The following is a 27,727-nucleotide window of genomic DNA, read 5'->3' on the forward strand; positions in this document are numbered from 1 at the left end:
AAATAATTTCTTTCGCATCCCAAAACACTGATGCCATGATCTTTCCTGCCAATGGCACTGTCCTTCCCTTTCTTAGAGCTGAAGAACTGGCTTCCATCCACTGCATAGACTGCTGTTTAGATTTGGGTGAGTAGTGTTGAATCCATGTTTCATACACTGTCACGAACTGATGCAAAAAGTCACTTCCGTTTCTCTAAACAGCAACCCAGCACTTTTTGGAAAGTGTCATGTGAACATGGTTGTGATCTGCGGTAAACACAAATGGCATGATCTTGTACAAAGCTAATTTCCGATGTACTCGCACTTTTTGGACATTCTTTGTGAGCATCAATCTTGGATGCTTTTATGACCACATTTAAACTTGGCAGTCCATTACTTCACATTGGAAACTGAAGGTGAAGAACTGCCATATGAATTTTAGTTGGTGTTAAATCTTCTTTGACTAAGACTTTAATCATTGCAAAATAATCGATTTTTTTCCATTTTCAACACCACCCACAACTGCTTCAAATGACTGCCTATAGTAAAAATTGTTGCCCAAAATGACTTGCCGTTTTACATGGTGTCTACCACCAATTGTACCAACGAAAGGGGGGTGGGGGCGATGGTAGGGTGGGTGGGGGGGGGGGGGGGGTAGGGAGGGGGGAGATCATACATGTAGTGGTGCAATCTCTAGACCAGACAGAGAACTTTTCAGACAGCCATCAGGAGTTTGACACTGATTATACTGAAATCATGGAGCTTGTTCAATTAAAAAGTTGGTTGGAACTTTGAAGAGATGTCAATGAAAACAATGTAAAAGTACAGGAGGCCAAAAGCTGTGTGTATGCCATAAAAAAACAGTATCTGCAAAAGCAGGCAATGCTTTATACAAAACATTTTTGGGCTACAACTTACACTGCAAGAAGTAAGTGTGGAAACACATTTTCAGGAAGACAGAGTACCTTCTCACATTTTAGTAGTAAATGTTAATATTGTTAACAGCTTACTTTCAAACCCAGTGATTTCTCAGAATGAGGATCACTGTATGGCCCACATACTCAACAGATTTCACATTTTGTAATTTTTTCCCCTTGGGTTTACTCGAAGAGTAATGCATCATGATAACACGCCACATACACCCAAAGTGGTGAAATAACAGCTCCAACAAGTTGTTGTTCAGCATTGTTGCAGAATGTGACAAGTAATTTCTCAGGGCTCAGCTGGAAAATAGTGTACATCTCCACCAACGTCATCTTACCAGAGTAAAACTCATTCCTTATCTATTCTTTAAGGCTTTTTACCTAAATTAAGGCAATAAACAAAAAATAAGAAAGGTAACTTTTTTCACTTTTCAAAATTGCTCTTTATTCTGCTCATCCTGCATAAGATAAATGTGGAGTAGAGTCTATGCAGGGGATAAAATAAAGAGGGATATGCAGCCAGGAGAACGTTTATGGCTTGGGAATAATTTAGGCAGGCAATAGAGGTCATGTTACATTCATGGATTACTCTCACTTACTGCCCTTCCCCTTCCCTCACCTCTTTCCATATTCAACCCAATGTGGTTACAGCTTCAGAAGAGAGGATCACTCATTCCCTCTCTAAAGTTAAAAAGAGAGACAAGAACAACAGGAAAATATAAATTTATTTTACACCAGCCAAAATGCAGTACATCATAAATACATATTGTCTGTTAAAGCAATGTAACACGGAGCTATTTCCGTTTAGCAACAGGTTTCTTTTTCAAAAGAAGATCCTCATCGATAGGCTTTATTATCTTTCCAAGGTACGTCTTATACTTGGGTGCTGTAAGCTTTCTGTGGGATGACTGTGTTACCCATGTTGCACCAATTGGAGCTCGGACACTTGCTTCATAATCTTTGACTGTTGTAAATGGGAATGGCACCTCGCTCACCTATCAAAAAATACATTATGTTCCTATACACCATTACACGACATAAATAACAAAAAAAAAATGCTATATCATCAAACACAAACATTTTCATCAGCAACACAAAACATTAAACAAATGATTTTCACAGAGTTACTGAAGACATTTCATTACCTGATGTTCTTTTATTTTAACATCCTTTTCTTCATTTATTATCACATCTCCTTTATTGGAGTCTTTTCGAGGAGGTGGCTTTGGGAATTTAATTATAAATCGCTTCTTTTTCTTCTTTGGAACACTAGCCAGAATACCTTTACCTCCCCAAGTCCCCCAACCTGGTAAGGAAAGGTCTATGTCTTCTGGCTCTGATTTCTTCACAGCCTCTTCTTTCTCTTTCCTATAAACAGTTAAACATTTAATAATATGAATATAATAGAGGGAAACATTCCACGTGGGAAAAATATATCTAAAAACAAAGATGATGTGACTTACCAAACAAAAGTGCTGGCAGGTCGATAGACACACAAACACACACAAACATACACACAAAATTCAAGCTTTCACAACCCAAGGTTGCTTCGTCAGGAAAGAGGGAAGGAGAGGGAAAGACGAAAGGATGTGGGTTTTATTGGAGAGGGTAAGGAGTCATTCCAATCCCGGGAGCGGAAAGACTTACCTTAGGGGGAAAAAAGGACAGGTATACACCCGCACACACACACATATCCATCCGCACATACACAGACACAAGCAGACATTAGTAAAGGCAAAGAGTTTGGGCAGAGATGTCAGTCGAGGCGGAAGTAAAGAGGCAAAGATGTTGTTGAAAGACAGGTGAGGTATGAGCGGCGCCAACTTGAAATTAGCGGAGGTTGAGGCCTGGCGGATAACGAGAAGGGCAACTTCCCATCTCCGGAGTTCTGACAGGTTGGTGTTAGTGGGAAGTATCCAGATAACCCGGACGGTGTAACACTGTGCCAAGATGTGCTGGCCTTATACACAAATATTCCGCACGTCCAGGGCCTCGCTGCGATGGAGCACTTCCTTTCATGCCGATCACCTGCCACCCTACCTAAAACCTCTTTCCTCATTACCTTAGCCAGCTTCATCCTGACCCACAACTTCTTCACTTTTGAAGGGCAGACATACCAACAATTAAAGGGAACAGCCATGGGTACCAGGATGGCCCCCTCGTACACCAACCTATTCATGGGTCGCTTAGAGGAAGCCTTCTTGGTTACCCAGGCCTGCCAACCCAAAGTTTGGTACAGATTTATTGATGACATCATGATCTGCACTCACAGTGAAGAAGAACTCCTGAATTTCCTCTCCAACCTCAACTCCTTTGGTTCCATGAGATTCGCCTGGTCCTACTCCAAATCCCATGCCACCTTCCTTGACGTTGACCTGTCCAATGGCCAGCTTCACACATCTGTCCACATCAAACCCACCAACAAGCAACAGTACCTCCATTATGACAGCTGCCACCCATTCCACATCAAACGGTCCCTTCCCTACAGCCTAGGTCTTCGTGGCAAACGAATCTGCTCCAGTCCGGAATCCCTGAACCATTACACCAACAACCTGAAAACAGCTTTCGCATCCCGCAACTACCCTCCCGACCTGGTACAGAAGCAAATAACCAGAGCCACTTCCTCATCCCCTCAAACCCAGAACCTCCCACAGAAGAACCCCAAAAGTGCCCCACTTGTGACAGGATACTTTCCAGGACTGGATCAGACTCTGAATGTGGCTCTCCAGCAGGGATACGACTTCCTCAAATCCTGCCCTGAAATGAGATCCATCCTTCATGAAATCCTCTCCACTCCACCAAGAGCGTCTTTCCGCCGTCCACCTAACCTTCGTAACCTCTTAGTTCATCCCTATGAAATCCCCAGACCACCTTCCCTACCCTCTGGCTCCTACCCTTGTAACCGCCCCTGGTGTAAAACCTGTCCCATGCACCCTCCCACCACCACCTACTCCAGTCCTGTAACCCGGAAGGTGTACACGATCAAAGGCAGAGCCACGTGTGAAAGCACCCACGTGATTTACCAACTGACCTGCCTACACTGTGAAGCTTTCTATGTGGGAATGACCAGCAACAAACTGTCCATTCGCATGAATGGACACAGGCAGACAGTGTTTGTTGGTAATGAGGATCACCCTGTGGCTAAACATGCCTTGGTGCACGGCCAGCACATCTTGGCACAGTGTTACACCATCCGGGTTATCTGGATACTTCCCACTAACACCAACCTGTCAGAACTCTGGAGATGGGAACTTGCCCTTCAGTATATCCTCTCTTCTTGTTATCAGCCAGGCCTCAACCTCCACTAATTTCAAGTTGCCGCCGCTCATACCTCACCTGTCTTTCAACAACATCTTTGCGTATACCTGTCCTTTTTTACCCCTGAGGTAAGTCTTTCCACTCCCGGGATTGGAATGACTCCTTACCCTCTCCCTTAAAAACCACATCCTTTCGTCTTTCCCTCTCCTTCCCTCTTTCCTGACGAAGCAACCTTGGGCTGCGAAAGCTTGAATTTTGTGTGTATGTTTGTGTGTCTATCGACCTGCCAGTGCTTTTGTTTGGTAAGTCACATCATCTTTGTTTTTAGAGATATAAACATTTAATAATCTATGTAAGGCAAATAAAATTAAAATCTAATAAAAACAGAACAAGTACTTATTTATTTTAGTTTAGTTTTATGTCCCATGGATCACTTGTACATTTAATTGTAATGATGTGAAATGAGTAATTTTACACTCTTATTACAGAATCATATGTAAATAAAACTACACACTGGCCATTTGCAAGTTGATTTTTAATACAGATCCAGATTAGTAATTCTTCCTACCCACCAACAGTCACATATACTGCAATTCTTATACAGATCAGTGCTCATCAAGGAGAAAATTTTTCAGTTTGTATTCAGATCTAACATTGCTGTCTTTCGTACATTTTATGTCACTGGACAATTGATCAAAAATGTTGGAGGCAGCTGTGCGCATGCCCGCCCCCTTTTTGGTTAAATGTAGTCCTAATGTGGAATAATTAGTGTCATTTTCCCCCCTGATATTGTAATTATGTACGTCATTGTTTCTTTCGAACTGTAATGCGTTATTTACAATGAACTTTATGAGTGAATATTTATGCTGTGAAGCAGTAGTCAAAATCACTAGCTCCTTAAACAGATGTCTACAAGTTGATAATGAGTCAGCACGACATATTATTCTTACAGTACATTTCTGAGCAATGAAAACATTCTTACCGCAAGAGAGGTTAACTCAGAACATTATTCCATACATTATTGAATGAAAATATGCAAAATAAGTTAACTTACTGATTTGTCTCTTCCTAAGATTTGCACAATTGGCAATATTAAGTCACATAGACAGATGGGAGATTTACAAGATCTGTTTTGTAAAAGTGGGAAGGTGTCTGTTTTGTAAAAGAGGGAAAGTGTGTAGATGACACACATTTTAAGAATGAGACAGGTAAGCCATCACTGCCTCATATAATCTCTCATGGACTCTCATTCTGGCTGACTGAAAGTTCCTTGTCTTTCATTGCCTTTCTCGAGATGTTGGAATCTCTGGTTATGAAGGCTCGTAAGTTGTTTGATTTTGTTACACGACTGCTAATCTGTCATTGCAACTATACAAAATCATATGGTATCAGATACACAAACCACTGCCGCAACATGCCTAAATAGTAATAAATGTTATCTGAAGAGAAAAGTGGCCCATAAACTTTGGTAGAGGACATAACACCAAATACATTCTCTTTAGGAGAATCACAAATGTGTCCCCACAGACACATGAGAGTAATTTGTGACTTAAAGGCATTCATTTTAATGTTTTATCTTACTAGACACATGAAACTTATGTTTTCCACTAGATACTAACATCTGTGCCCAACATCTCCCCACTGCAACCAGTAGACATCTCTGCAAAAATAAACTGGGGTTCATAACAGAGGGTATTCAGCATGAGCACACAATATGATTTGACATGGACATGTTTCCACAGAATGCATGAGCCCATTGCAGCTCATAGCTTGTGTGTTTTGTAGATCAATCTGTGTGTCTGGAGAATGTTTCTCACACATGCTTCACTTTAGTTTGTTGCACCACAAGTGATTTCTTTAGTCTTTTAGAGCTCTTGCCAGAAATTTTGTACGAAATTTCTGCTAGACACTAGCAACCAAGTTTTGAACTACACAACAGTGGGTTTTTATGGAGAGGAGGAAAAATGCAGAGACATAGTCTTTCAACTGTTTTCTGTGTCTCCTGTAGTTGTTGAGAGATTGTATTCTGATGCATTGGGGATACTTACAAATAATTGTACCCACATCTACAGACAGACAGACAGAGACACACACACACACACACACACACACACACACACACACACACAAGCCATTGTCAAGTGTGTGGTAGATGGTTTATAGTGCTGTTATTAGTTGCTCCAATTCGTGAGTTACCAACTTAATACCCACCACTGTTTGACATTCTATGTGGGCATGAGTCCACATCAATGGCCTCCACCAAACTGTGGCCAAGAGACAGCTGGATCATCCAGTTAATGAATATGCTGCTCAACATGATTTGCTTGACTTCAATGACTGCTTCAAGGCCTTTGCCTTTGCGGTTCTTCCCATCAGTACAAGCTTTTCTGATCTCTACAGGTGGGAACTATGCTTGCAACATATCCTGTCAACACCTGCACAGTCCTTTCCCTTTGTTTACTTCTCTCCTCTGTCCTTTCCTGCCAACACAGCCTCCCGATGCTGCAGCTAGTAGCACTGTCATGTCTTCACCATTTCCCTGAGCGCACCACAGGCAAAACTAGCATCTTCCTCCACCCCTACCCTGTTATCACTCCCCCTCCCCACCCTACACTTCACGTGTGCTCGCACTAACCAGTCCAACAAAAATCACTCTCACCTCAGGCGCAATCAGGCACAGTACCTGGAGATGACAGAGGCCGAGTGTGAGTGTGTGTGTACAATTGCTTTGTCTACATCTAACAAAGACTTCATCCAATAATATCTAGCAATCTTTCTTCACTAACATAATTGCTTGTAATTAGCTTTTTTCTTTTGTGACCCTCTTACAGAGAGTTTTGAAATTCACTTATTTCATGGATCTGTGTTAGGAATATATAGTGTGAGAAAATATAAAGCGGAATTAAACAGTTCAAACAGAAGTTGTACAAAAAATGTCTAGTTATGAAAATAAACAAACAACTAATGCAACATCTAATTTAAACCTAACTTCTGCATCTGTGTTTACTAAGCACTAATGCTCGATTAGCATCTCTGGGTTACCCATGTGTCAGATGATTAAGTTCTAAAGTACTACACTCAGCAACAGTTTCCTCATAGCACTCTACATCCATCATAATCTACAAAAATATAACAAAAAGCTACAGTGCACACAGGTACTCACCTGAATTGTTCCACAACGTCATCATCTGCAAAAGCTTCCGTAATTGTTAGTTGTCTTGCACTCTCGTCACCCTCATCATCGAGAGCTTCTTCCATATCTGCAACATCTGGTAATTCTGAGTCTAAAGGCTTGGCTTTAACAGCAATAAACTTCTTGGGATCGATATCAGTCTTTGCTCGGTTCACCTGCTGCACTCCTGAGATGGTGTCGGTCATCCTCTGCAGCTCACTGATCTCCTGCGACGAGCTTTGCTGAGTTGCTCCTTCTGACAATGCCTCATCTAGCTCTGGGTGTTTCACCTGCTTCTTCATTTCCAATGATACTGGCATTTCACCATCACTATTGTCATCATTGGCAGTCGGTCCTTCCACGTTACTTAAGAATTCTTTTTGATATTTTGCTATCCTCTTGTTAACAGAGGCTCTCATTTTTTCTTCCATCTTTTGAAATAGTTCTTCAACACTTTCACCACTGCCAGCTCCATTAACAGAGATCACAGGACTGTCTTTGTTTTTGCTCTCTTCTGTCTCTCTCACCTCTACTTTAGTCTCTCCTACATCATCACTCGCACACAATGGAGTTACTTGCCAACTACCACTTGAACTAATAAATTCTATTGTATTGTTGGCAATTTTATCGTCACCATCAAATTTTCTTTTCTTCTTTGTTTTAGATGGTGACTGTTTCTTCCTTTTGACTTTTTCATTACTTACAATAACTTCCTTTGAATTGTCTGAATCCTGGTGATTTCTGTTTTCTTCTTCCAAAACAGAAGTATGCTTAACATTAATTTCCTTGTTAATGTTATCTGACGACGTCCCTTCACTCATTCCTTGATTTTCATTCTGAACTAATTCTTTATTTTCTTTAGAACTATTCACTTTGTTACTTGACTTCGATTCCTCTGGGCTGGATTCACCCTTGTTCTCCTGTTGTTCTCTCACACTCTTTTGTTCCCAGAACCTTTTGTAGCCTCTCAGGAAATTTTCGACTTCTGATTCTGTTTTCCCAGTGACCCAGGGATTATCTGAGTTACTCATGCTGTTGACATTTATATCTTCTTCAACTGCTTCATCACTACTGCTCTCTTCAATTTGTATCTTCTTAGTGAGGTCACGGCTGATAGCTAGCTGTTCCGCCAGCTCCTGTCGTGTCTACAACAAAAGAATGAATTATACCCAGTACTGCAAACAAGAATTTTAGAAGAGGATTCCTATATCTCTAAGCTGACATTAAAAATGAATTCAGAACTTCACTTATTACAATAATTGCAACTTTGGCTCTCGTTCTTAAGCAATTGTCTTATAACTCAAGAAAGAGATATGACAAACAAAACAACAATGAAATAAAAAATAAAAAGAACTTTGACATAACAAGCAAATAAAAACTGATGAATTTTATTCTAGTGTGTCTGCTGCTTCCTGGCAACCATATTTTCTCCCCCTCTTCATTAGAATGTATTGGTTTCCAACCATCTTTCTGATTTTATAGCCACAAAATAAAGTAATTTCTGCAGGCAGATTTTCCTTAATTGCTTCAATTTGGATTGAATCAAGTTTCTTGTTTCCTTGCCTGATTAGAATTCAATTTAACATTATTATAAATGCTTTATAGTTCACATAATAAAGTAAAAACTACAGTTGACACTGAATTAATGTACCTGCTTTTAAGGAAATCCCACTTTTAATGAATACTTTCGTCAGTACCGGCGAAACTCCCATAACACCAATGTTACTTCTCCTCATTTTCAACAAACTCCAGTTTAAGAAAAAGTCTGCTTTTAAGCAATAGACATGAAATATTCTGCAGACTGAAATCCAGTTACATGATTACTAAAATGTTCCTGTGAGCTTCTGATTTCTTTGTATTTCACACAGGTCATAACTTTTGTCCTGTTGCACAATAAATGGTAATCAACTCAATCAGTTAATGTGTGCCTAGAGCATAGCCAATAACTCGATTTCCCTTGTAGCGACACTGACAGATGGACTGAAAGAATCAGAAATAGATTTCTGTGCAACTTAGGTCATGTGACCTTACGTCACAGTCACTGAGCCTATGAAAGTACAAACTGCGAAAAGTGTAGTCTTTTGGTTACTGAAACATCGAAGTTATCAACTTTATTTCTGTGGAGTTATGCCCTGCAAACATAGAAAGCTCACAGTTCACCAAAAGCTGATGATGGCAGTCTTAATGTGAATCTTTCCAACATGGCGAAGAAATACAATGCCGCCATCTACATGTACAGCAATTCTAAAATAAGGAAGTGTTATGAAATGCTGAAGCTAACAACTCCTATGGATCCAAAAAAGAACATTCATATGCCTACATTCAGTGAGATGAAAAATATTCTTCTAAGGTAGTTTCACAGTTTCATGGACAGAGAAGTGGAAGAATTTCTGTATAAGCATATAAGCAAGAGATTGCCCATAATACCACTCAAAGCTGGCACTGAAAATTCCAGAGCAACGATTGGCTGGTTGAATCATTTTAAGAAAACATTATAATATATTGTTCCAAAATGTAAGTGAAGAAAGTGAGGTGCGGATCACAGAAAGTGTGCCTATTGCAAGAACATTACATTGCCATGACTGACACACGGTTATGATCCCAGGTACATTTTGAATGCTGATGAAACTGACACTGTTTATAATTTACTTCCTGCAGAATCATATTCTGTTAAGGGAAAAAAATGCGACAGAGGTAAAAAAAAAAAAAAAAAATGTAAAGAAAGGATGGCGACACTACTGCGTATAAATAGTGATGGAAGTGAAAAGTTTACACCACTATTAATTCCTAGGCATTTCCAAAACATAAAAACATACAAAATTATAACATCCAAAATCAGACATACATTACATATAACAACAATTTGCAGGCTTTGGACAGTAGTAATTTCATGCATATTTTCTAAACCTTATCCAGAAAGTCTCCAACCAAACAAAGCATTTTCTGCCAGAGCAACACACACTATAACATGAAAACAAAACATTGTTTTCTCTTGCCTTAGAGATATAAGAAATGAGATACAATGTTGAAGAAATTTTTCATTATGGTCAGAAGGGTCTAACACGAAAGTATCATATATAATACTTTGCGTCTTAAGCTGTACAATCTCATATATGAGCATACCACTGAAAATATGAATGACACAAGTATTAGTGTCAGTGTTGCTGGCAAAAAGCTGAAATCATTAAAACTGAACAAAACTCCAGGGCTTGATGCAAACCCTGTCAGATTCTGGTCAAACGCCACCCTACAATTGTGTGTTAGTGATCTAGGCCACGGAGGCGGGTACATGACAGAGGTGAAGCTAGTTAAAATTGGTATTACTGTTAAGATCTTTCAAAAATTAAATACCTGATCATTGTATTTGGCACGTACTGCACGGCTGCGTGCCCATTTCCCTGTGTTTCTATGCCTCAGTGTCATCCTTTCTTCAGCCCTTGCTCTCTCAATCTGCTCCAATTGTTTCAGAGCAGCCTCAGGATCTGTCTTTTGCAGGTTTTCAAAATCTTTCAGCTGTTGCTTGATTTTCTGACGACGCAGCGTACGATGATAACTGGTACGAGAAAAAGTAATTTTGTAATAATACCTTTGAAAAGTCCTTAACAGCACATCTTCAACTGAGTTTCGAATGAACAATCAACTGACAGTACAAATTCATAAAAAAATTCAGTCTTTCAAAAATAAATTTACACATTTTACAGATTTAGTTGTTCATATGTTTACCATGTCTGTGTGTTGAGACATACCACAAAGGCTAACTGAAATGACTGGTGCACGATTATCAAACGACAAGGTCATTAGAGAGAGTATACAAACTCAGACTGTGCAATTACAGGAAAGGAAATTGACTGAATCCTTTTCAAACCAAACCAACCATTTTGGCAGAGAGAGAAACAGAAAGAGAGAGAGAGAGAGAGAGAGAGAGAGAGAGAGAGAGAGAGAGAGAGAGAGAGAGAGAGAGAGGGGGGGGGGGGGGGGGGGGGAGAAATTGCTAGTCAGTACTTACAATAAGGAGGATAAATTCCCATACTGCTTATAGACTTATTACAAGAAGAACAGAACTTTTCTAGCTTTTGGATCTATTAGTTCCTTTGTCAGGGACGAGGACAGATAGGTTGGGAAGGAGTCACAGGCCACTCAGACCCCTGTTTGAGACTGATTCAACTGCTGTGAGGATGAGGGGGTGACAATTATGAATAAGGAAGTGTCAGACACAGTAGGAGATAAAGAACTGTACATTAGTAAGTACTCAGCATCAGTCCAGATATGGTGGAGGTACTGAGGGAGAAATGAGAAGTGGAACAATTAGTGCTATTAAAGGCTAAGAAAGCAGAAAGGATACTACAGAGAGAGAGAGAGAGAGAGAGAGAGAGAGAGAGAGAGAGAGAGAGAGAGAGAGAGAAATGGCAAAAAAACATAAAGAAAGAGGTAAAAAGTACCATGTAGAGTAACAATGAAATATTACAAACAAAAGAAAAATAAATACATCCATTAATAAATCTCCTCCCCCCTTTACTCACTCATATTATTTTTTATATATATTTATTTTTTCCTTCAAAGGCATTTGCTTTTGCTCCCTTGTCACCTTCTCTCCTTTCCTCTTAGTTCTCAATTAGAAACCTCTCATTCTTTATAAATCGAACTACCTTGTATCAAGCAGCCTCAAACTTCTGATTACTTTACAAATGAGTTAATGTTAAGCATGTGATGCTAAGCATATAAACAAGAAAAATTTTAGAAAAGGTTTGAGATTATGTTAAGGTTATGGGATGTCACTGAGTGCTCTCATTATCAAACACCGGAAGACTATAGCCTGGGTAATTTCAGCTCCATTTTAAGCAAAAGCAAATTTTTTACACATCTCACTGTTTACGTTGTTATAGCTCATGAACTGTGAGCCGTACAATGACATAATTTTGCAGGTGTGTTCAGTGGTTTATGAGGACATGTTGCAAATAGAGTCAGAAGTAAAGAAGTAATAAATTAAAAAGTCATGCCCAATGCAGAAGTTTTACTGCATGACCTGTGGAAACGTAGTACGTGAAAAACTTTTTTTTTCCTATCATTTTGTGAGGTCTAGCCGAGAAAAAGTTTCACAAAGGTTTGAAATTGTGTACAAAGTTTGGTGCAAGACACTAAGTACTCTAATTCCCAAATACTGGATGACTATAGTCTGGGTATTTCCACGTGGCAAGTTACACTGCCTCAAGACATATACACTGGTTCTGGCTGTAATACTTCTCTTACTATGTTAAAATCTTTAGTATAACACTTTATCTCTTCATTAGTAAATTATGACAACATTTTAAATTTGGTCACCAATTATTTGAAATATTGAGAACCAAATTTATGTTGCCCCCAGGAAGTGGTAAGATAGGCAACCTGCTATGGTAACTGTGCGCCATGGACCAAGAACCAGTCTAGTTCTTGCAATTGCTAAGGAACAGCTGATGCTTGCTAAGGAACAACTGCCAGTTGCTACAAAACAACCAACAATTAATATGGAACAGCCAACTACTGCTTCAGAACACTTAACCAATAATACTGGAAGGAAATGTACAGGTCGAAATATGTTAACTACAGCAAAGTCTGTGGATGAACTATTTGTATGTATTCGACATTACAATGTTTGACAGAGATTGCTGTGGAACCAATTAGTGCAACATTTCGTGTAGTAGTACGGCAACATGACTACAAGACATAATCTGAGTGCTTACGATTGTGGACGAGCAGCTGGATGGCTCGGAAGTGTCATTACTGTGGCCACAGTAATGTGTGTGTCCGAAAGCACCATATTGCAATTAAAATGGTTACCGAAGGTGAAAATGCTGTAAAAAAGCATGCCGGTGATCGTAGACAGTCCACCACACTGCAAGAGGATTGATATGTACACCTAGTGCCGAAAAGAACAGACATCTCTCTCCTAGGCAGATCGCTGCAGACCTTACTATCACTACCAGCACCATTTCATGACGATTAAAACTGAATCAGTTTGTATGCACACAAGCACGTTAAATGCATCCCACTTCAACAACACCATTGTTGAAAAAAGTTTGTTGGGATGGGGAGCAGTTTGGCTGGGGAAAACAGTGATCCAGAGTGATGTTCTCCGACAAATCCCATTCAAATCCCACTTCACTGTGGAAAGCGATTCTAGCCACCTGTTACTGTGGAGACAGACAGACAGAGAGAGAGAGAGAGAGAGAGAGAGAGAGAGAGAGAGAGAGAATGTGCATGCCTATGCGTTATGGTGTGGGCAAGCATTAAGCACAATGGCCGAACACTGTTGGTTATCTTCGTGCAATGTCCATTACAGCACAGTGATAGTGCAGGGAGATTACTGGTATTCTGAATCCTGTTTAGGGGTGCAGTAGACCCCGAGTTTTTGTTTGTGGTTGACAATACCTGCTCATACAGGACTGCTGAGGTATCAGACACACTGGAAAGTGAAGATAGGGAACGTATGGAATGCCCTGCATACTTCCCAGACCTAAATGCTATAGAGCTTGCCTGAGATGCTGCTGGCAGACATGCTTCTCAATGAACACTCCCTCCCCTCCCACTTCCCCACATCCTAGTCCATCCTACTCGCACTCCTAAACCTTTGCCACAGGAATCATATTCCTGTGGAAGACCCAGGTACAAGAACTACCCCATCCACCCACCAAGAAACTCCTATTCCAGTCCTGTCACAAGCTTATCCAACCTGATCACACACCAGGCCACCTACGAAAGCAGCCATGTTATATACCAGATCTACATCTACATCTACATTGTTACTCTGCAATTCACACTTAAGTACCTGGCAGAGGGTTCATCGAACCATTTTCATACTACTTCTCTACCATTCCACTCTTGAATGGTGCGTGGGAAAAAAGGAACACCTAAAACTTTCCGTTCGAGCTGATTTCTCTTATTTTACTATGATGCCATTTGGAAGAGAAAGTTAGTGATTGATATTTCATAAATAGATCTCAACGCAAAGAAAACCACCTTTGTTTCAGTGACTGCGACCCCAACTCACGTATCGCACCAGTGACACTCTCACCTCCATGGTGCGATAACACGAAACGAGCTGCCCTTCTTTACACTTTTTCGATGTCCTCCGTCAATCCTACCTGGTAAGGATCCCACACCACGCAGCAACATTCCAGCAGATGACAGACAAGTGTAATGTAGGTTGTGTCTTTCGTGGGTTTGTTGCATCTTCTAAGTGTTCTGCCAACAAAGCGCAGTCTTTGTTTCACCTTCCCCACAATACTATCCATGTGGTCTTTCCAATTTAAACCCACATGTATGGAACAGACACTGACATTACTGTAACACATGACCTATTGGTGTAACACTTATTTCATTGTTAATTTGCCGCATTGTTGTCATTCTAACCAACACAGGTTCCTTGTCTGAAACTCGGGCGTGGACTGACTGTCTCTCGACCAAAAATCGGGCCCTTATATATCATCACAATAATAGGTACTGAAACTACACAGTGTTCAAAGTTAAATTTACAGAAATTAAAATTAAAACTTAACTCATTAAATTAACTGAATACATCAAAAAATTGGCGCTTTTTAACAGTTTATTTTACTACAAGGGTTAAGCTGAATTATTTGTTTAAATGATGAAATTAACATATGTAGTTACACAAACAATACTTCTGATGAGACTGGAAATTACTTTGGAATTAATTAAGGGCTGGCTTTGCTAACATGTTTTCGAATAGAGAAAATTAAACACTTTAAAAATACTACTAGTTCATCTTCCAAATGTTTATAATTAGTACAGAATTTATATTTGTTTATATGTTAATAGAATTTAAGTTATGAAACAATTACTGATTTCGCCCTATAATGAAAGATACTACCTAGTAATAGTCAAAATGATTTAGAAAATCAATTACATCCGTAAAACAAAGCACAAAATTAGATTTGGTGTTATATTCTTTAAAACTGAGGGGGCAACCTTTCTCTTTTATGGAAATGCAGATAATATTCACGTATGTTAATGGTAATTAGCTAAAATTGAAAAAATGACTTTTAAGGAGGCAGATGGCAAAAGAAGATGGAAAGTAAAAATACCATAGCTTGCTTTGTCACAGACAGACAGAACCAGGAGGACATCAAAAGCAGACTAGTACAGGCAGAAAGGACACTCCTGGCAAAGAGAATTCTACTAACATCAAACACAGGACTTAATTAGAGGAAGAAATTTCTGAGAATGTACGTCTGGTGCACAGCGTTGCATGGTAGTGAAACATAGACTGTGGGAAAACTGGAACAGAAGAGAATCGAAGTATCTGAGATGTGGGGCTACAGACGAATGTTGAAAATTAGGTGGACTGATAAGGTAAGGAATGAGGAGGTTCTGCACGGAATCAGGAAAGGAATAATAATGAATGGAAAGTTCTGGTTGAGAATAACAAATTATTGAGGAATAAAGAAGACTACTCACTGAAAAGCAGAAGCGCTGCATTGTCGGTAGATACACAAACAAAAGGTACAGAGCTTTGCTTTGCCAGTTTTCAGAATGAAATTCCTTTCTCAAGTACACACAAAAGTGGTGGTTGTGGGGGGGATCCAGATGGAACGGGTTGTGAAGCAGCCATTGTAATTTCGCATATTTGTGCTCTGTTGCATGTTGTGCCTTTGGGTGGTCACCCTTCTTTTTGGCAACAGTTTGATGGTGCCCAATCATTCTGGTTGATAGCTGGTTGGTTGTCATACCAATATAAAATGCTGTGCAGTGGTTGCAGCAGAGCTGGTATGCAACATGCCTGCTTTCACAGGTGAGCTGGCCTCTGATGGGGTAGGATAAGCCAGTGATGGCACTGGAGTATGACATGCTGGGTGGTGGATACAGCAGGTCTTGCATCTGTGTCTTCCACAAGGCTATGATCCCTGTGGCAGGGGTCTGGGGGTTGGAGTGGCATAAGGATGGACTAGGATGTTGGGTGAGCAGCAGAACACCACTTTGGGAGGGGATGGATGTATCTTGAGCAGGATGTCCCTATTTCAGGGCACAATGATAGATAATCAAAGCCTTGACACAGGACGTGGTTCAGTCGTTCCAGTCCTGAGTGGCACTGGGTGACAAGGGGGACACTTCATGGTCATTGGTTCTTGTGAGACCTTTAGCATACTGAGCAAGGGAGTTCTCATCACTGTCAATGCATCTACCACAGGTGGCCAAGCCGTATGGAAGGGATATTTTGATGTGGAAGGGGTGACAGCTGTCAAAGTGCAGGTTTGGTGGGTTTGATGAGGACTGGGGTGTGGATTGAACCATCTGACAGGAGGAGATGAACATCTAGGAAGGTGGCATGATGGGTGAAGGGGGACCAGGTGAAGTGGATGGGAGAGAAGGTGTTGAGATTGTGAAGGAATGAGGATAACGTGTGCTGGCCTTGGGTTGAGATTATAAAGATGCCATCAATAAACCTGAACCAGACCAGGGGTTTTGGAATCTAGGAATGTTTGCTCTGGGTGGCCCATGAAGAGGTTGGCATAGGAGGGTGCCATGGGGGTTCCTACGGCTGTGCCACGAATTTGTTTGCATATCTCCCTTCCAAAGGTGAAGTAGTTATGGATTAGGATGTAGTTGGTTAGGTGTATGAGGAATGAAGTGGTGAGTGGTTTTTCAAACTAAGCTGCAACCACTGTGCTGCTTTCTACATAGGCATGACAACCAACCATCTGTCTGCATGAATGGCCACTGACAAACTGGCCAAGAGACAGCTGGTCCATCCTGTTGTGTAACATGCTGCCCAACATAATGTGCTTCACTTTAATGACTGCTTCACAGTTTGTGCCATCTGGAGACTCCATACCAACATTAACTTTAATAAGCTGCTCAGGTGGAAACTCTCCCTGCAATATATTCTAAGTACCCAAAGCCTGCCTGTCTTCAACCTTCAATAGTCCCTCTCCTTCATTCATTTGTCACCTTCTCTGCTATCACTCCAGCACTATACTGTATCTGATTCCACCAATGCACCCACTAAATTCTTTCCCCCCCTCTACTTTTTTTCCACTCCCCCCCAACCCCCCTCCCCCTGCACCTAGCAGCATTACTCTGCCCTAACCACATCTCTGCATGGTTCCACAAGCATCACTTCACCTTCCCCCACCCCTACCCTGCTATCCCTCTTCATCCCAGCCTCCTCCTTAGCTCCATCATCCATGGACTGCTTTTCCCATGTTGTGCAGTTGGCTGTACTGTGGCCTGGGACAGTGGTCGTGTGTGTGTGTGTGTGTGTGTGTGTGTTTTCTGGTTTAGAAAAAAGCATTTTGGGAAAAGCTCAAATGTTTTTTTCATTCTGCCTGTGTGTCCTCTATACAGTGAAAAGCAATTTATCCTTTTCATAATACTGTCATGAATATCTCTGGACTGAAACTGGTAGATTGCTTGCCAATGCACTATGTCTCATCATCATATGGCAATCCTTCACAAATGGCAAGTGCAGCACTAGCAGCGGAGTGCATATAACACATGTTGTGGGATGCAGAAATAACTTCAGTCGTTGTCCTAATGTGGAAGCGGAGTGATTTATCTTATGTCCAAAAAGGAATGACCATTGCTTTTGCATCAAGGGTGGAAGCAAAATGGTGCTATCTAAAAATGGCACCGAGGCAACTGTGGTGCTGCACAGACCACAGATGACAAGGGTAAACAGTGACTGCGGAGATGCATGTTTGTAAGGCGCTCAACTGTGCAGTCATCAGCACCCGTACAAAGTCCCAATTTTTTCACAGTCCAATTTTGTACACAGTCCAATCTATTCACTGTCATGAATGATGATGATAATGATGATGATGATGAAGAAGAAATGATGAGGACAACACAAACACCCAGTCCCGGGCAGAGAAAATCCCCAACCCAGCCGGAAATTGGACCCAGGACCCTGTGATCCAGAGGCAGCAATGCTAGCCACTAGACCACGAGCTGCGAACAGTCTCCACAGAAGCCACCTGGTTCATGCAAACGCGCAGACTGCTGTGATTGGTGACAAATGCTGAAATTTGCATGCTGGTACCTCAACTCGAGATGCACTGAGTTGTGACAGGTGGCCTTTTCAGACAAATCCCGTTTTGTGCTCCATGAACCAGATGGCAGTGGGCGTATATGGTGTGAGAAATCTGAAAGCAAACACCTTGGAACAACTGTCGGAAGTGGCCAGGAGGGAGCATTATTGCTTGGGGAATGTTTTCCTGGCATTCCCTGTGTGATCTTGTCATTCTGGAAGGCACAATGGATCAATGCAAGTATATTTCTATCCTTGGTGACCATGTGCACCACTACATGCAGTTTGACTTGCTCGGCACAATGGCATCTACCAACAGGACAATGCAAAGTGTCACACTGCTCACAGTGTACATGCATGGTTAGAAGAACACTAGGATGAATTTGCTGTACTCCCCTGCCCACCAAACTGCTCAGATTTAAACCCAATCAAGACTCTGTGCAGGGTGTTCGCACCATTGATCCTCACCACAGAAATGTAGCGCAGCTGACCACAGAACTGCAGTCGCCATGGATCCAAATCCCTGTCAGTACCTTTCAGAACCTAACTGACTCTCTTCCTGCATTTTTCGCAGCAGTCCGTGATGCAAGAGGTGGCCATTCAGGCTTTTGACAGCTGGTCACATTAATGTGACTGGACAGAGTAAAATATTCATTTAAAGGAAACAAACCATGTGAGGGTAAAAAAAACTGGAAAAAGATCACCCTGTGTTAGGTTTTTACTTTTTGAATAGATACCAGCAACTGTGTATTTGTGACTATTCCTATCAAAAGTAGAATTTTATACATATGTTTACACCATTTATAAAAACAAACTGGAAAAATTGAAACTGTTACAGGTTTTATCCCTTTAACTGTAGTTCAGCAATTGCATAAATGTGACTTTTCATATTTCTGTCATTATCTCTTAAATACACCCCTTTGTCTGAAGATTTTTAACAACATTAAAATGGTATCTAAGTTACAGAAGAATGGCAAATCAAATTACCTCTTACTTTTTATCTTCTTCTGCCTGGCAGCCTTGGCTTCTCTGTAAGACTGCTGGGCCCTCAGCTTTGCCATCTCTTTGCGCCTCTCCATTATCTCCTCCAGGCTAAGGGGAAACTCCTCCCCTTCCTCCTCTTCATCCTCCTTTTCAACCTGAGGAAATTATAAAGCTTTTGTGAGAGACAAGATTTTCCTGTGACAAAAATAAATGAACATTTCATTTTCTGAGAGATTTTTATCATTAGGTTAACATTGTCACTGTGACTGGAAAGCTATGGAACTACTTGATTATTACTAAACTATTTCAAAATATCAACCAGCAAAATAAACAAAACTATTTCAGAATGAGATTTTCACTCTGCAGCGGAGTGTGCGCTGATATGAAACTTCCTGGCAGATTAAAACTGTGTGCCCGACCGAGACTCGAACTCGGGACCTTTGCCTTTCGCGGGCAAGTGCTCTACCAACTGAGCTACCGAAGCATGACTCACGCCCGGTACTCACAGCTTTACTTCTGCCAGTACCTACTATTTCATTTTTGTACACTTTTAGTTAGTGTTCATCCTTATGATACCCAGTAAGTGCGATATTTTATAGATATACAAAACTGTTAAGGCTTTTGTGGCCACTCATTAATAAACTGCCTGTTGGCGTCTGTCTTGGGCTCTTTGGCCGACATTTGTTCGATGATTTTTCTGACTTCTGCCAGCACGAGTGGCTGGAATTGTTAGAGCTTCACCATCTATTGCTGGTTATGGACTGGACTCGAGCTCGCAGCCGCAGATTATATGTATCTGGCGCGCCAATATCCAAGGGCTTTTCTGCAGTCATTTCTTGTGTGGTTCTCCTATTCTACCTGCAGCAGTCATTCACTGTAGTATGGGAATCCAGGATCCACTCACCTTGAGGCTTTCTTCTTTCTTGTTGAAGCTATTCTCATATTTGTGTAGTTCTATAGCTTCTCTCAACAAGCGGATGTGACAGCTCTTCTCTACAGCAAGAACTTGTGTGTCTGTGGTCAGTCTCACACAGCACGTGCTCTGCCATGGCCAATTTCTCCACTTGCGCTAACCTGCAATGCCGCTAAGTTCTGTCATCATGGTGTTGATTGATTGTCCAGTCATTCCAATGCAAATGTTTCAGCATGTATATTCCCAGCATTGCAAGTGGGTCCCTTTCCTCCTTCACTGATTTGAGACGCTCTTTGATCTCCTTTGTCGATTCATAAATAGTCTTTATGCTGTGTTTGAGCAATGCACAGCTGATTCTGTCTGCCACTTTGGGAATGTATGGCAGAAAGGCCATACCCGACATTTTTTTCCCCGAAACATTACTTCGCTGGGTGTTTGACTCTGTGACACTTCTCGTGCAACTGTTGGAGTACCCATTGCTCCTCAGAACATTTTGCAGGTGTTGCATCTTGTGTCTGAGGTGCTACACCTAACAAATTTGTCTCGCTTACATTATGTGTGAATTAATCATGCCCGTTTGCTGGCTCCTGTGGTGATTTGACAGTGTGTGCAGGTATCGGTCCTTATGTGTCAGTTTTCAATACACACTGGCACACAGTGGATCTGGCACTAGTATCTATTATTACTTGTCTCTTATGATGCCAGAATCCAACCTACATTTGTGAATAGAAGTATTCGCCTGTGCTATGTCCCTGAACTACTGTTTTGTGTATTTTTATTTTTAGCTATTCCCATTATATTTTTGTGAAGCAGAGGATGACCAATCACCTAAAATATTGTTAGGAAGCACCTGCAAAAAATTCCCCAAGTTGCCTGGTGTACCACCCCAAGACAGGAATTGGGAATAACATCTAATTTTTAATTTACTTAGTGTTCATGTCAGATCTGTCGTCACTTGAATTCCAAAAACTGCAGCTGAATATTTTCAGTTGCTTAGCCTAGTTTATTTCAAAACTTAATTCTGACACTGGAGGGTTCAAAACATTTGGCCCAAAGATCTAATAATATAGCATTTCACCCCCCCCCCCCCTCCAATCATTTACTGCATTTTCAAGGTTGATCTATTTGTTCTCATCCACAGAGCAAAGACTGCACACTGTTTATGCTTCCTACAGTGAAAAACGCAAGACTGCCAATATGAGAAGTGTTTGGCTTCGTGTACAAATTTGACCTTCATAAACATATTGAACACACAATTTTTCATTTGGTTACTATTCAGCTGTCTTGTTATCTAAGTAATGGGATGTCCAGGATGGAGTGAGTTTATTTTATTTATTTTACATGTCCAGTACATGAATTTATTACAATACTGGTAGAGCATTAATAACATAAAAGATTACTTACATAAAATTATCCATTTCAGAGAAAATTCAATGAAGTAAAGACAGAAAGTACGGTACGACAGGTGTTTGATAAGTAATGCAACATATTTTTTCCTGGCCAATTTTGGTTGAAAAAATGCAGAATTTGTTGTGGAACATTGTGAAATATTCCTACAGTTTCATTAAGTTCCAATAGGTGGCGTCGCTAATATGTAGCCTTCAAATTGGCATCTGTAATGGACGTGCTTTCCAAGTAGTGTGTTGTCATTTAGTTTTTTTTAAATTTATTTTATTACTATTATTATTATTATTATTATTATTATTATTATCATCATCATCATTACGGATCGGAGTGTGGAATGTCAGAGCCCTTAATCGAGCAGGTAGGTTAGAAAATTTAAAAAGGGAAATGGATAGGTTAAAGTTAGATATAGTAGGAATTAGTGAAGTTCGGTGGCAGGAGGAACAAGACTTTTGGTCAGGCGATTACAGGGTTATAAATACAAAATCAAATAGGGGTAATGCAGGAGTCAGTTTAATAATCAATAAAAAATAGGAGTGCAAGTAAGTTACTACAAACAGCATAGTTAATGCCTAATTGTGGGCAAGATAGACATGAAGCCCACACCTACTACAGTAGTGCAAGTTTATATGGCAACTAGCTCTGCAGATGACGAAGAAATTGAAGAAACGTATGATGAAATAAAAGAAATTATTCAGATAGTGAAGGGAGATGAAAATTTAATAGTCATGGGTGACTGGAATTCGGTAGTAGGAAAAGGGAGAGAAGGAAACGTAGTAAGTGAATATGGATTGGAGCTAATAAATGAAAGAGGAAGCCGTCTGATAGAATTTTGCACAGAGCACAACTTAATCATAGCTAACACTTGGTTCAAGAATCATAAAAGAAGGTTGTATACATGGAAGAAGCCTGGAGATACTGACAGGTTTCAGATAGATTATATAATGGTAAGACAGAGATTTAGGAACTAGGTTTTAAATTGCAAGACATTTCCAGGGGCAGATGTGGACTCTGACCACAATCTATCGGTTATGAACTGTAGATTAAAACTGAAGAAACTGCAAAAGGATGGGAATTTAAGGAGATGGGACCTTGATAAACTGACTAAACCAGAGGTTGTACAGAGTTTCAGGGAGAGCATAAGGGAACAATTGACAGGAATGGGGGAAAGAAATACAGTAGAAGAAGAATGGATAGTTCTGAGGAATGAAGTAGTGAAGGCAGCAGAGGATCAAGTAGGTAAAAAGACAAGGGCTGGTAGAAATCCTTGGGTAACAGAAGAAATATTGAATTTAATTGATGAAAGGAGAAAATATAAAAATGCAGTAAATGAAGCAGGCAAAAAGGAATACAAACGTCTCAAAAATGAGATCGACAGGAGTGCAAAACTGCTAACCAGGGATGGCTAGAGGAAAAATGTAAGGATGTAGAGGCTCATCTCACTAGGGGTAAGATAGATACTGCCTACAGGAAAATCAAAGAGACCTTTGGAGAAAAGAGAGCCACTTGTATGAATATCAAGAGCTCGGACGGAAACCTAGTTCTAAGCAAAGAAGGGAAAGCAGAAAGTTGGAAGGAGTATATAGAGGGTCTATACAAGGGCGATGTACTTGAGGACAATATTATGGAAATGGAAGAGGATGTAGATGAAGATTAAATGGGAGATACGATACCGCGTGTAGAGTTTGACAGAGCACTCAAAGACCTGAGTCGAAACAAGGCCCCGGGATAGACAACATTCCATTAGAACTACTGACAGCCTTGGGAGAACCAGTTATGACAAAACTCTACCATCTGATGAGCAAGATGTATGGGACAGGCGAAATACCCTCAGACTTCAAAAAGAATATAATAATTCCAACCCCAAAGAAAGCAGATGTTGACATATGTGAAAATTACTGAACTTTCAGTTTAATAAGTCACAGATGCAAAATACTAACGCGAATTCTTTACAGACGAATGGAAAAACTGGTAGAAGTCGACCTCGGCAAAAATCAGTTTGGATTCCGTAGAAATGTTGGAACACGTGAGGCAATACTGACTCTACGACTTATCTTAGAAGATAGATTAAGGAAGGGCAAACCTTCGTTTCTAGCATTTGTAGACTTACAGAGAAAGCTTTTGACAATGTTGACTGGAATACTCTCTTTCAAATTCTGAAGGTGGCAGGGGTAAAATACAGGGAGCGAAAGGCTATTTACAATTTTTACAGAAAGCAGATGGCAGTTATAAGAGTCGAGGGGCATGAAAGGGAAGCAGTGATTGGGAAGGGAGTGAGACAGGGTTGTAGCCTCTCCCCAATGTTATTCAATCTGTATATTGAGCAAGCAGTGAAGGAAACAAAAGAAAAATTCAGATTAGGTATTAAGATCCATGGAGAAGAAACAAAAACTTTGAGGTTCGCCGATGACATTGTAATTCTGTCAGAGACAGCAAAGGACTTAGAAGAGCAGTTGAGCGGAATGGATAGTGTTTTGAAAGAGGATTTAAAATGAACATCAACAAAAGCAAAACGAGGATAATGGAATGTAGTCGAATTAAGTTGGGTGATGCTGAGGGAATTAGATTAGGAAATGAGACACTTAAAGTAGTAAAGCAGTTTTGCTATTTGGGGAGCAAAATAACTGATGATGGTCGAAGCAGGGAGGATATAAAATGTAGACTGGCAATGGCAAGGAAAGCGTTTCTGAAGAAGAGAAATTTGTTAACATTGAGTATAGATTTAAGTGTCTGGAAGTCGTTTCTGAAAGTATTTGTATGGAGTGTAGCCATGTATGGAAGTGAAATATGGACGATGACTAGTTTGGACAAGAAGAGAATAGAAGCTTTTGAAATGTGGTGCTACAGAAGAATGCTGAAGATTAGATGGGTAGATCACATAACTAATGAGGAGGTATTCAACAGGATTGGGGAGAAGAGAAGTTTGTGGCACAACGTGAGTAGAAGGGATCGGTTGGTAGGACATGTTCTGAGGCACCAAGGGATCACCAATTTAGTATTGGAGGGCAGCGTGGAGGGTAAAAATCGCAGAGGGAGACCAAGACATGAATACACTAAACAGATACAGAAGGATGTAGGTTGCAGTAGGTACTGGGAGATGAAGAAGCTTGCACAGGATAGAGTAGCATGGAGAGCTGCATCAAACCAGTCTCAGGACTGAAGACCACAACAACAACAACATTATTATTATTATTATTATTATTATTATTATTATTTGGCAGAAAACCAGATGATTTCAGATATTCACAGGCACTTCTAGAATGTCTGCAGTGACCTGCCACTGAACAAAAGCATGGTGAGACATTAGGCAAGCCATCTGTCATAATCACAACAAGGTTGCGTGAACCTGTCCAATCTCCCTCGTGCTGGACAGCTGCATACAGCTGTAACTCTTACAATGTTGGCCAGCCGGTATGGCCGAGTGGTTCTAGATGCATCAGTCTGGAAGCGCGCGACCACTACGGTCGCAGGTTCGAATCCTGCCTCGGGCATGGATGTGTGTGATGTCCTTAGGTTAGTTAGGTTTAAGTAGTTCTAAGTTCTAGGGGACTGATGACCTCAGATGTCAAGTCCCATAGTGCTCAGAGCCATTTGAACCTACAATGTTGGAGCATGTGGACACACTAATTTGAAGTGATCGATGGATCACTATCAAACACCTTGCTGCACAATTGGGCATCTCTATTGGTAAATAAATGCTGACACACTCATCCACCAGTTGGGGGTACTCTAATGTGTAAGCCCACTAGGTTCCTCGCCATCTATGCATCTTCCTACTTCCATCTGTTTGGCCCAATAAAGGATGCACTTCACGGGAAGCAGTAAATGGATGATGTGGAGGTTACTGATGCAGCAAAATGTTGGTTCCAATGTTGAACATTAGAGTCATACCATGCAGCCATACAAGACCTCCCAGTAATCTGACGTAAGGCCATTGCGTTGAATGGAGGTTATGTTCAAAAACAGGGTTTTGTAGCCAAAAGAGTGGGGAATAATATGGTGTACTGGATTTCTGAATAAAACCAATCTGTTTTCAGAAAAAACTTGTTGCATTACTAAAAGAATGTCCCTCATAACAACAACAAAAATACAAGGACTAATATGTAAATAAGAGTTTATAAAATACTGACAAGAAGGTGAAATAAAACAGACAGACAGTAAGGTGATTCTCTACATATTCTGTGGAGAACCAGTATTCAGTGGTTTTGACGGCTGTTTGGTTAGTTGCAGTAAGATGACCACTATTAAAGGTACCTGGCAGATTCCTAAAGACTAGCAGATATTGTTCATTCTGCAGTGTGCTACATTACACTGGCAAATTTCATGACAATAGCTGAAGATCCATTTCCTGAGGTTGACTTTACACCATGACACCCCAGTTCTCAGCCTGTTCGGCATCTTCCGTGTCTCACAAGGCAGGTGTGAGCCTTGAGCTGGTTCCTCTGACATTCACTCAGTGTGCCTCAGGCAAAGAATCTTGCCAAAGTTTCTCTCAGCAAGTTATGAGAGAGACGGAATTGCTGTAGTTGCTTGCATGGAGTTCTTTCTTGAACTGAGTCTTGGTTGTTGGGGCTACTCTCCAAATACTGGATGTCTGGGATCAGTTTCCTGTTTCTTCTCCATTTCTCAAGCTGCTTTCCTGCAAATACTTGGTAGTGCCATACCCATTACTTGGTAAAGTTTACTGACATGAGTTGGTCATTGAGATCTGTCACAATGTGTCCAGTATTGCTTAAAGCTGTATCAATGTATTTGGCATGTTCAGAATTTTGCCAAACTTGTGCAGAATATTCTTTTGGGGGGAAAAAACATTGCCATGGTAGATGTTCAAAACACTTTTGGCTGAGCACTGCAAGTAGCTCCTGTAAGTTTACAGATGACACTGTTCCAAGCAGATTGTTTGAGCTTTTTTCATCTTCACAGTGGGCTTTGAATGTAAGGGTGCAGTCCATCTTTACTCCAAGGTATCTGGTAGTGTTACCGTGGAATAGCTGTTCTCCTCTCCAAGCGACATTCAGTTTTCTTTTAGCTTCCCATATTTCATAGATAGAGTGCATAAACTTGTGTTTTCAGGATTTGGCTTCAGATGGTTAGTATCATAATACTTGCCCCGCTCTTTGAAATCTTGTCAACTTTATCTCTGTGAGGGTCCTGCCCACTCGTCTCGTATAGGGTGACTAAAGGGCGCTGTGTTCTCAGAATGCTATAAAACAATTCAAGCAAATCACATTAATAGTTTTTATTACAATAAGAAAGATAGACAACACTAAACTTTGTATTACATGAACGTGTCGCAAGCGATGGGTAACAGGCAAACAATGAATTTTTTTTCTATATACTACGTCCATACAAGCAATGGATATGGATCACTAATAACTGCTATCTTAGTGATTTCCTGGTGCTGGTTTAGTACTGTGTGGCCGACGCTGGCAGGAGCAGCACTTATATTCCCTTCTTGTAGAGGCCACTCCTGTCGTGGCTGACATCATCTTATGGCCTTCTCTGCTCCTGCGTTCTTCATCTTCATGACAATGCTTGTGGTACGCTTGTGGTTACGCTGGAACAATCTCCACCTCCTTAAAAGTTTTGCCTTGGACAGCAATTTCTGTACCATCAGCATAAATAAATGCTCTAGTTCCAGGGCTAATTGGTTGGTCGTTTGTGTAACAGTAGGGACAACAATCACACTTGCCTGAGGGAGGCCATTTTTCTGAATCCTGCATCAACTTTTCTTACTTTGCAGCAAACACAAGATACTCCTTTGTGACTGAATATACTTTCCTAACCACCTTTTTGTGGTTGATCATAAGCTGCTGTGAGGTCAATAGAAGCCACACCAATGCCTTGACCTCTTACATAAACATCCTCAATATGCTGGACCAAATTAAGGATCTGTCAACAATAAGACCTTCCCGGGCTTTTACAACGTTATTGTTGACATACTCTGATATTTGATTTAGATTCAGTCTTTCCAGTATCTCACACAAATAGCAGAGGAAATGAAACTGGATGAAAGTTTTTGGTTCTGTTGGCTCTTTCCCAGGCTTTAGAAGTGCTATTACTTTGGTTTTGCA

The 27,727-nt window shown here is 40.7% G+C and overlaps 1 protein-coding gene across 1 annotated transcript in view; it reads right to left on the reverse strand.

The window, feature by feature from the left end:
* Window positions 1-1,609: 1,609 nt before the first annotated feature.
* LOC124776466 (U3 small nucleolar RNA-associated protein 14 homolog B) overlaps window positions 1,610-27,727 on the reverse strand; it is a 73,357-nt gene continuing 47,239 nt past the window's right edge. The window contains exons 5-9 of the mRNA XM_047251479.1: window positions 19,340-19,491; window positions 10,684-10,885; window positions 7,324-8,477; window positions 2,048-2,270; window positions 1,610-1,897 (exon numbers count right to left, since the gene is read on the reverse strand). Of these exons, the coding sequence (XP_047107435.1) occupies window positions 1,697-1,897; window positions 2,048-2,270; window positions 7,324-8,477; window positions 10,684-10,885; window positions 19,340-19,491 (1,932 nt within the window). The 3' untranslated portion in view covers window positions 1,610-1,696. The remainder of the gene's footprint in view (window positions 1,898-2,047; window positions 2,271-7,323; window positions 8,478-10,683; window positions 10,886-19,339; window positions 19,492-27,727) is intronic.

The sequence above is a fragment of the Schistocerca piceifrons genome, chromosome 2 (genome assembly GCF_021461385.2).
Source record: "Schistocerca piceifrons isolate TAMUIC-IGC-003096 chromosome 2, iqSchPice1.1, whole genome shotgun sequence".
Taxonomy (NCBI): domain Eukaryota; kingdom Metazoa; phylum Arthropoda; class Insecta; order Orthoptera; family Acrididae; genus Schistocerca; species Schistocerca piceifrons.